At 50.5% G+C, this 11,058-nt stretch overlaps 1 protein-coding gene across 2 annotated transcripts; it reads left to right on the plus strand.

The window, feature by feature from the left end:
• Positions 1 to 4,493: 4,493 nt before the first annotated feature.
• Positions 4,494 to 7,363, plus strand: EGR4 (early growth response 4). 2 transcript variants are annotated; one of them, XM_047779208.1, is made up of 2 exons: positions 4,494 to 5,113; positions 5,515 to 7,363. In XM_047779208.1, exons 1-2 carry the CDS (start codon positions 4,660 to 4,662, stop codon positions 6,828 to 6,830), a joined length of 1,770 nt encoding a protein of 589 aa, XP_047635164.1. In that variant the 5' UTR covers positions 4,494 to 4,659; the 3' UTR covers positions 6,831 to 7,363. The 2 variants fall into 2 exon arrangements, with proteins under 2 accessions (XP_047635164.1, XP_047635163.1); XM_047779207.1 differs by having other exon boundaries at positions 4,587 to 5,113; positions 5,512 to 6,830.
• Positions 7,364 to 11,058: the final 3,695 nt, after the last annotated feature.

Here is an 11,058-nt window from a genome sequence, read left to right on the forward strand (position 1 = left end):
ATGGAAGGGGGAGGGGAGAGAAGAGAAAAGGAGAGGATGAGGGGAGAGAGGAGAGGCAGAGAGGAAAGAGAAGGGTGAGAGATGCTGCGTGCCTGCATCTCCATGGCCCCAGGAAGTGGGACGTGGAGCTGCTCTTCAGCATCTCTGCCAGGAGTCGCCATGGAGACTGAGCGCTGGCCTCTTCATGATTAATACTCTGAGGCAGCTGTCTTCTTGGAGTCTTTTAAAATATACACTATTATTTGAACACAATGATATTTAGAGCAGAAAGATCAAGGTGGGGAGTGGGGGGAGGAAGCAGTAGCCTTACCCGAATGACAGGGGCGGGGCCCTTCCCAGAGAGAGAAAAGGAAGGCTTACTTCTCCCCATCCCTCTCCCCTCCTCCCTCCCCAGATACAGAGCTTCCAATCTCATCCACTGCGACATCAGCATTGACATCAGCATCGGAGGGGCTGTGCGGTGCCTGGCACAGGGCTGTATTCAATGAATATTTGATGAATGAATTTGTTCATTCATTAATTCATTCAGGAATTGTCTATTCAGTGCTTGTCTGGAAAGTAAACTCTCCTTCCCCCACCCTTTCCCATGGAAATCAGAAATTTCCTCTCACCCTCCCCAAGGTCACATTCACACCACCAACCACCATCACCACCAACGTTGACACTCGCTCCCAAGGGCCTTTATGCTCTCCTCCTCCGCATGTGTGTGATGTGACCCACAGCATTCCTAATGGCAGATATTCCAGGAAATTCTTGCAAGAATGGACACCAGCCAGATGGAGTTTGCGCATTATACCCTATTTCAAAAGCTAGAGGAAAATTCTCCACCTCAAGCCATCCTAAGGTGAACTTTTTTTGCAAAATGTATGATCTTTTCCTAAATTATCCTACGGACTAGGTCAGCCTGGGCTTGACTCTCAGCCCCAGCACTGAATAGAAGTGTGCCATGGGAGGAGTTCCTGTTGTGGCTCAGCGGTAAAGAACCCTACTAGTATGCATGAGGATGCAGGTTCCGCATCTCTGGCCCTGTTTCAGTGGGTTAAAGGATCCGGCATTTCTATGAGCTGAAGCGTAGGTTGCAGATGCTGCTTGGATCTGCTGTTGCTGTGGCTGTGTTGTAGGCTGGCAACTGCAGCTCTGATTCAACCTCTAGCCTAGGAATTTTCATATGCCCTAAAAAATTTTCGGGTGTGGCCCTAAAAAACAAAAAAGAAAAAAAAAAGGGTGGATTTGAGTGGGTTCTTTAACCTTTTCAAGTCTGTTTCCTTATCTGTGAAATGGGTCTTCAGTTCCTCATTTCGCAGAGCTTTTGTGACGATTAAATGATATGTCTGCGGAGGGCTCGATTTCCTTCTTTTCTTGTGTGTAAATTAGTGTTTTTATATTTGAAGTACAAACTAAAGTGGAGCTCACGGATCTAAACTCCTCTCTCCTCCATGCCCAGGCAAAGACCTTTGTTCTATCTGGGCCCAGAATCTCTTTTTAAGTTGGTAAAATTTTGGAGTAAGAGGGGCTGAGCTGGGAAGGGCTACAAAGTGCCCACTTCCCTTTTATATTCCTTCTTCCTCCTCAAGGAACCACAGGCAGGTGCAACTGCCCTCCAGAGGTAACCGTGTGTGTAGGGGTGTGTGTGTGTGTGTGTGTGTGTGTGTGTGTGTGTGTGTATCTGCTGAAGGTGATTGGTGCAGGAGTGGGACTGGGCCAGCCTACACCCAGAGCACAAGCTAAACTCCCCATCTCCTCTCCTACTCACTCCTCCCTCCCCAGCTCTGCCTCTAGGCCTGGCCTCTAACAAGAGGAAGGTGGACCTTCATCTTAACACAGACCTAACCCAACGGCCCTTGGCAGAGAGCAGCAATGGCCTGGGAACTTGCCAAAGGAGTAGGGGAATTAGCCATGACTAAGAAGGAGGAGGAATGCTGTGGCAGAGGGAAGAACAGCAGAGGGACGGAGAACCTGGGGCTGGCCAATCTGGCCCGACGGGCCAACCTGGGGAGCCCTGGACACCGGCCTAGCCAAACTCCTCCACTCCCCCTCCCTCCCAGGCAGCAAGATGCCAGCATGGATTTGAGACATGTGTGTCCTGTGTGTCTGATGTGGGCTCACCTGGCTTTGGGCAATGTATTTGGGTTAGAATTAAACCCAGGGTCAGAAAGAGAGTGTAAGGGAAATAGTGCCCTGGGTGTCTAATCCTTACAGCCATGTGCTCGGTTTCTGCATCTCCTACATGGAAACATCTGCGCTGCTAACACAGAACTCTATCCGCGCCATTTCTCAGGTCATGCTGCATGTGCACGATTTCCAGACGCAAGAAGATGAATGCAAGTGTGTCAGCATGTGTTGTGCGAGTGATTATGTGATGACATAGTCTGTAAACACACATGTGGTGTTGTTGTGGGGTGGGCGGTAGGGCAGCTAGGGATGGAGTTGGATCTCAGGGTCCTCAGAGACGGCAAAGCAAAATCTACCTTCTGGCCCCTCATAGACACTTAAAGAATGAATATTAAATGAATGAACATTGAGAAGCTGAATGAATGAACGTTTGGATGATGAACATAGGGTGAAAGGCCTGAGAATTTGGTGGGATTTGGGCATTCTTGGTACCCTCCCTTGAAAAGGAGAGTAGTGGTGGACAAGGGATGCTGGGAGATACACTGCCTGTCATCACCCCTGAATGGCTTTGTTCCCATTCCTAGGAAAGTAAAGAAGGAAGAGAGAATCCCAGTCTTGCCCTCCCTACCCTCTGGCATTCAAAATCCCATGAATTTTTTAAAATTTATTTTTTTATTTTAATTTTAATTTTTTTGCTTTTTAGGGCCGCTTCCGGGGCATATGGAAGTTAGGGGTCAAATCACAGCTATAGCCACCAGCCTACACCACAGTCACTGCAACTCCAGATCCGAGCCTTGTCTTCAACCTACACCACAGCTCATGGCGACGCTGGATCCTTAACCCAATGAGCGAGGCCAGGGATCAAATGCGCATCCTCATGGATACTAGTCGGGTTCATTAACCATTGAGTCACCAAGGGAACTCTCCCAAGAATTGATGCTCTTCATGAAGAAAAACATACTCTTCCCTGTATTTACTTAATCTTAAGTGAACTATAACACAAAATAAAATGAAAAATTTTTAAAGATGAGAAAATAAGATAGAGAAAAAACCACAGCAGAAGAGAGATGAGATTAGGAGCATAAGCAGGCTTCACTGCTGGAGTTGATTGGCCTTCTGCAGTCAAGATCCACAGCCTCTCTAAGGTTAGGGAATTTCTTTCTTTCTTTCTTTTTTTGGTCACACTCAGGGCATGTGGAAGTTCCTGGGTCAGGGACTGAAACCTTGCCACAGCAGCAACCCAAGCTGCTGCAGTGACAACACAAGATCATTAATCCACTGCACCACAAGAGAACTCCAGAATTATTATTTTTTTAAGTTTTGCAGAAAAAGCCCAATTATTCCAGGAACTGATTCCTGGGAAATGTAGCCTGTGGATTCTTTGTGTACTTCTGGGAACAACATTCTTAAAATCATTTATACGAAGGCAGAAAAAAGTCTCCCACAGAAATATCTCATACCCTGGATGGATGGGTGGTGAGGGAGGACCGAGCAAGAAGAACTGGCCCTAGTTCTCTGGAGGACAATTGCCAGTTGTATCAAAATTTTACATAGTCTTAGACCCAGATTACACTCATTGGAATTTCTCTTACAGATATATTCACTTTTATGTACTCAAGGACTACAACGATGGTCAGCAAAAGCAAAAAGTTGGAAACTTTCTATATGCTGATAAATAGGGGACAAATTGACCTCCCTAACAATCGAGTATCATACAGCCTTAGAAAAGAATGACCCAGCTCTTAATATTTGGACATGGAGCAACCTCTCAGCTATTATAAGTGGGGAAAATTTATATTGCAGGACAGCATGTATGTCTGCATATGCATAATTTTTTAAAGGACCCTAGACGTGGCTACCTCAGGAAGGAGTTAAGTCGGGAAAAGAGAGACTTTGACTTTACAATTTAGAATATATCCTTATGTGCCGGTTGACTTTTTCTCTCATGATAATTTTAAATTTTAATATTATTTTTCCAAGAATAAACTAAACAAACAAAAAAAACTATTAAGAAAATGAAAAACATACAGATGTGAGCAAGTAACGAATAATGGCAATAGTCTCTAGGGTGTATTCAGTGCCCCAGTGCTTAGAATTTCACATGCTCTAACCCGATGACTCTTTGGAGCAAATTTATGATGTAGATATACGTATCTCCATTTGACAGGTGAAGAAACACTGAAGTTCAGGGAGATTAAATGACCCAGCTGGTAGATGGCAGAGAGGAGATTCGAACACCAAACCATGGAATCCCTAAGCCCACGCGGTCTTTTCCTAGCAGTCCTTCGGCTTCTGCTTCCGCGCGGAAAGTGCACTTGCTGGACGTCTGGCCTCATGCGGCGCAGCGCCCGGGCCAGGCGCACCCTCGGCCCGGCGTGCACGGGGCTCCACGCTCTGGGAGCGCGCGCGCACGCAGCGGCGCGGGCCCGGCGAAGGCTGTAGGGGCGACGTCACAGCCCGAGTTTTCCTTTTCGGGAGTCCCCGGCACACATCCTGTGTCCATGTTTGGGCATTTACGTCACGGCGGCAGGGCCGGGGCCTCCCGAAATGGCAGTGGCCCGGGGAGTCGGAAGCCCTGAGCCAGCGCCGCCGCTGCTATATAAGTGGGGGGGCCGCAGGTTGGGGGAGCCCGGTTGCGCTTTGGAGAGGCAAGGAACCGCCATCCGAGGCGGTCCCAAGGAGCAAGGGCGCCTCAGCCACCCCCCATCCCCGAACGCTTTCCCAGAGGTGAGAGCCCAGAGCCAGGAACCCGGGCTCCTGGGTCTGCAAGGCGCGGGGTGCCCCGACTGCCGGCCTCCCCGCCATCCGCGCACCACCCGAGCCCAGCGGGCGAGGCCCCTGGAGCCCCGCAGCCGCCGCCGAGCCATGCTCCACCTTAGCGAGTTTTCTGGCCCCGACGCGCTCCTAGTGAAGTCCACCGAAGGCTGTTGCTCCGAACCAAATACTGAACTGCCCAGATTGTCCACCAGGGACCCAACCGCAGCCTCTGGCTATCCGGGAGGTAAGGAGCGCGGCCGGGGGTGCTCAGACGACGGCGCAGCTCGGGGACACACGGTGCCTGAGAACAGGCAGGGACTGGGACACCGGAGCTATGGGGGTAGGGGCCATAGGAGATTCGGGGTCCTGTGGTGCGCACCCCCAAACCCACCCCCACCGGGCCTCCAGCGCCTCTGCAGGAACCTGTGTGTGTATCAAGGCGTCTTTTTGCCTGTGCACGTGTGTTTTGCGTGTGCATGTGTGTATGTGCGTCTTGGGGCGTATGCTGGCTCCGGCTGGATCTGAATGTGCAAAAGGCACTTTGTGTGTGTCAGTGCGCACCCAGGGCTTCTTGGGTAGGGGCTGCGGGTTCTGAGACGCGGCCGTTGATGTGCGCCGTGTTGATTCCTGCTCCCTCCTCAGCAGGTGACTTCTTGAGCTGGGCCTTGAGCAGCTGCGGCGCCGGGGGGGACTTAGCCGACTCCTGCTTCCTAGAGGGGCCTGCACCCACGCCCCCTCCAGGCCTCAGCTACAGTGGTAGCTTCTTCATCCAGGCAGTACCCGAACATCCGCACGACCCGGAGGCACTGTTCAACCTCATGTCGGGCATCCTAGGCCTGGCACCTTTCCCGGGCGCTGAGGCGGCAGCATCCCGGTCTCCTCTGGACGCCTCTTTCCCCGCAGGTTCCGACGCCTTGCTGCCAGGTCTGCCAGACCTTTTCTCCCCGGATCTGGGCGCTGCCGCCTTCCCAGAGGCGTTCTGGGAGGCCTCGCCCTCGGCGGGCGTCCCCTCACAATGCCTGTATGAGCCTCATCTCTCCCCACCCGACGTCAAGCCAGGCCTCAGGGCTCCTCCGGCTTCCCCAGAGCTGGACACTGCCTCAACTTTCAAAGGTTCCTACGCGCCGTGGGAGCTGCTCTCAGCCGGGGCTGCAGGCAGCTGTGGATCACAAGGAGGCTACCAGGCCGCTGCAGAGGCCCGTTTCCCCCCGGTGGGGACCAAGATTGAAGACCTGCTGTCCATCAGCTGCCCCGCGGAGTTGCCGGCTGCCCCCACCAGCAGACTCTACACCTCGGGGGCCTACGACGCTTTCCCGCTGGCCCCAGGTGACTTAGGGGAGGGGACCGAGGGCCTCCCGGGGCTCTTGACCCCTCCTAGTGGGGAGGGAGGGAGTAGCGGCGAAAGCGGAGAGTTTCTAGATGGTACGCAACCGCAGCTTTCCCCGTTGGGCCTCCGCAGCGCCACCGCGGACTTCTCGAAACCTCTGGTGGCGGACATCCCCGGGAGCAGCGGCGTGCCAGAGCCTCCTGGACCGCCGCCGCCCGCCCCATTCCCCCCAGCCAAGGCGAGGCGCAAGGGGCGCCGGGGCGGCAAGTGCAGCGCACGCTGCTTCTGCCCTCGGCCCCATGCCAAGGCCTTTGCCTGCCCGGTAGAGAGCTGCGTGCGCAGCTTTGCGCGCTCCGACGAGCTCAACCGCCACCTGCGCATCCACACCGGCCACAAGCCCTTCCAGTGCCGCATCTGCCTCCGCAACTTCAGCCGCAGCGACCACCTTACAACACACGTGCGCACCCACACGGGCGAGAAGCCCTTTGCTTGCGACGTGTGCGGCCGCCGCTTCGCGCGCAGTGATGAGAAGAAACGGCACAGCAAGGTGCACCTCAAGCAGAAGGCGCGCGCCGAGGAGCGGCTCAAGGGCCTTGGCTTTTACTCATTGGGCCTCTCCTTCGCTGCCCTGTAAGGGTGAAATGGGTTTGTAGATTGGGGCGCCGCCGCCTGGCGCGCAAGAGAAAACCTGGCCCGCCCCCGCTCTCCGCTATCCTTCCTACTTCTTCCCGGCACGCCCTGGGGCGGGCCTCTAGTCCGGCTTCCAGTTCCCTTGAAGCGCCCGCCGCACACGCCTTGTTCAGCACCAGCTTTCTGGACAGCTCCCGCGGTCCCGGCGCAGTCTCCGAGTCAGACGCGCTACAGAGGGATGCGCTCTCACCCACTGAGTAGGCACATCCCTGGGACTTAATACAATCTTTTGTAACCGGCGCACACCCCACGCCCTCTCTTAGCCCCCCCCCCCCAGAGATAGGCTGGGGCAGCGCCGAGCTGGTCTCGCGCGGGATTTTGTACAGCAATGTCGTTTTCAGCAGCCATTGGTTGTAACGTTTTGCTTTGGGGTTATTTCCTTTTTGTTGTTGTTAATTTTTGTAAAGCAGACGCTACTCTCAAGCAGTTGACAAAACTGTTTATTTTTGCAATTAAAATTATTGTGCTAAAAGCTTACTGGATCTGCCATCTAAGCTCCTGACCATTCCCCCAACAACTACCCCAAGAGAATGTGCCAAAAGAGAAAGGAGATCCTCATGCTCATGGAGTCATTAAGCACCCATTAGGCACTGTAGCACATGGTAGGCATTCAATAAATATGTACTGAATTAACAAATGAAGTTAGTCACAGCTGACCTAAGGCCTTGAGGTGTTTCTGGAACTTGAGAGTGGTTGAAAGGCTTAGGTATTAAACATTCTCATATTCTATCCTCCTTAGTTCTCATAACCCTGAGTATAGCATCAGGAAGCCTCCTTCCTGGTAACCCAGATAGGAACAGACAGGGTCAAACTCAGATCTATCTGGCTCCAAAGCCAGTGCTTTTTTCCCCCAACCCCAGAATGGCGGCACCTCAGCTTAATTGCAGTATTTGGAAAGGCATCCTACCAAGAGGTGAAATAGATTTGGCAACTAGAGGGAGCTCTAGGCAGTAACGACAGCAGCAGAAGACTGCAGTATTTGAGTGCTGTTTGTGAACATCCAGAGTGTTGGGTATCACAGGGTCTCCAGCCGGTGCCTGTGCATCTGTATGAGAATCACATGCTATCAGGGCCAAAAGGGACTCAGCATTCATTCATCCAGACGACTGACAGGCAGAGCCAAGCCCAGCAAGGAGAGGGTGCTTGTTAGAGGCCCACCGTCACATTAACTGCAGCCCATTTACTTCTAGTCATGCACCAGCCACAGCTCCTTTTCCCTAGCTCTGCTTCAGGTGAACTACCAATGACTTTGGAAGTGGGGTAGAGCTAGGAGGGTGGTGAGGAAAGTAGGATCTTATGATGCAGAAGGTGGGGAATGGGTGAAACTTGGCCACCCCTTTACTCCCCACACTTCCAACTAGAAAGCTTTTATTCTTTCTGGCCATCTTGGGTGGACACTGGAGCATTAGAAGCCTACTGTGCACCCCATCTCTCCTCCCTAACAACTCCTCTCTGCTAAGGAGGGGATAGAGCCCCCTGGAGGCTTCATTCTTTAAAGAACTCAGCTATTCTTGAGTTAAGAGAGTCCTATAGCCTAGGATGCCAGATCAACTCTGCTTCTGGTCCTTTGGTTACTTCATCCCTTCACTGTCAGATACAGTCATCTTCTATCCCCACAGTCCAGCTAACCAGAGACAAAATTATCAAGTCAGAGAATTCCACCCATTTTTCCCATCAAGGGTTAAATGCTTTCATGTGGTTGAGTACCTTGGATCAGATAAGCCAATTTGAAGTAAGGGATTCAATACTACCTCTTCTAGAAGAGTTAACATTTTAATAGAGTACCCTGTTTAATAGAGGCTACTACTACTTTAATAGAGTAGGACAATGTTTCACCCTGTAGTGAGGTTCAGATGATAGACCATCAGCCACTGTAAGAGGTAAGTGGTAGATTTATGTAAACATAAAATGATGACTCATCTTACTGTTTAAATGACCACACTTCTCACTTACAGGTATGGACCATCTGACTTCACATTCCATATAGTAGGATAAGAAAGAGCATAAAGGCCCAGATTTCAAGCAACTGGACCCAAACCAAACAACCTACATACAGGCTGTAGGTGGGTGGTGTCTAACCTCCCCACCCATGCCCCCTTCAGTAGCATTCTGTCAAGTACTAATCAGCTCTGTTTGACCCACTTTGTCCTCACACTCACCTAGACCTAAAATCACTGATGAGAACATTAAACCCCAAAGAAGTGATTTAGTAATGGTGCTGGTACCAAAGCCCAAGGTGGTTTTAGAACTCCCTGCTGAGAAGTCCCTCCTATTACTCCAAAGGGAAATGGCTCCATTTAATAGAACTTCCCTCTAGGGGTTTTGAGGGAAAAGAATGTTAGGCCAGAGATGGAAAGTGGTTTGTTTTTTTGTTTTTTGGTGGGTTTTTTTTGTTTTTGTTTTTGTTTTTGTTTTTTTGCTTTTTAGGGCTGCACTTGTGACATATGGAAGTTCCCAGGCTAGGGGTCAATTTGGAGCTACAGCTGCCAGCCTACCACAGCCACAGCAATGCACAATCCTAGCCATGTCTGTGACCTACCCAACAGCTTATGGCAACGCCAGATCCTTAACCCACCAAGCAAGGCCAGAGATCAAACCTGCATCCTCTTGGATGTTAGTTAGATTCGTTAACCACTGAGCCATGATGGGAACTCCTGGAAAGATTAAAAAAAAAAAAAAAAACAGAAAATCATCCCAAACCCAGGACCCAAACATAATCATGGACTAATAGAGAGCTCATTTTCCTTACTTGCTCCTATTTTTCATCTGGTCCTCAAAATATGGGGGTTTTTCCTGCTCTGAACTCCCTCCTTCTTCATTTCAACACTGTCCTTGGAGAGCACATTAATTCCTAGGCTTTCAGCTAACAGTGCTACATAGATGACTTGTAAGCCAGCCAGCCCTCAGCTCTACTCCAGCTGAAGCCCCAAAGTTCTGACTAACGAACATCTCCATACAAAGTATCCTACCACCTGTCCAAAATCAAATCATCCTTCCATATACCCAATTTATGCTAATGAAACCATTGTTTGTTTGGTTCCCTCAAATCACCTAAATAACTACTGTTCTTCTGAGGCATTTGTTTTTGCCCCCATTCCACCTCCACATCCAGGCTGTCACTCAGACCTGTTGGATTTTAATGATGGGTCTTATTGAAGACTATAGAGTCTTATCTACTCTAATTCATGGCATACTGTTTTCTTTTATGTATTGCAATTTTTAGCTTATGAGCTCAGTCCTAAGTCGGGGTTCACCTGGGCAATAATATTCTGTAACCTGGGTTGAGGGTATGTTTCTCCTGAGTAATTTTGTATTGGCTTCTGCCAGTCATTCTAGGAAAATCAACTGATGAAGACCAGTCTTTTTATTTTTTTGGTCTTTTTAAGGCTGCACCTGGAGCATATGGAGGTTCCTAGTCTGGGGGTCAAATCAGAGCTGTAGCCTCGGGCCTACGCCACAGCCACAGCCATGCCAGGTCTGAGCTTCGTCTTTGATCTACACCACAGCTCACAGCAATGCCAGATCCTTAACCCACTGCGTGAGGCCAAGGAATGAACCTGTGTCCTCATGGATACTAGTCAGATCCATTTCCACTGAGCCATGATGGGAACTCCTGAACATCAGTCTTTATGTTAATTGCTTGGCTTGGGATTCTTGTACTATGCAGGTGTTGTGAGTTCAAACTCTAATTTGGGTAGTTATAAATTCTCAGAGGGAACTCCCTCTGCTGCACCCAGGGCCCAGGTCACGACTGACAAGAAACATGCTTCCTTCCCCACATCTCCTGTGGTTAATCGCAGCACATCTTGTGCTCATATTTGTTAGTCTGAGTTCCCTTGTTTTGGTGCAAGTAGATTTGCTTTCCTTTTTGAAATTTCAGCTAGGCATTTCAGATATCTGTTATATTTTGTGAATCGGTCCATGCATTCTGTAGCAGGAGGGACTTTGGCTTATTCGAAATACTGCTGAAGGAGTTCCTGTTATGGCAGGTGGGAAATGAATCTGACTAGTATCCGTGAGGATGAGGGTTTGATCCCTGGCCTCGTTCGGTGGGTCAGGGATCATGACATTGGTGTGAACTGTTGTGTAGGCCACAGATGCAGCTCGGATCTGGTGTTGCAGTGGCTGTGGTGTAGGCTGGTAGCTGTGGCTCTTAGCCTGGGAACTTCCAT

Source organism: Phacochoerus africanus, chromosome 5, assembly GCF_016906955.1.
Source record: "Phacochoerus africanus isolate WHEZ1 chromosome 5, ROS_Pafr_v1, whole genome shotgun sequence".
Taxonomy (NCBI): Eukaryota; Metazoa; Chordata; class Mammalia; order Artiodactyla; family Suidae; genus Phacochoerus; species Phacochoerus africanus.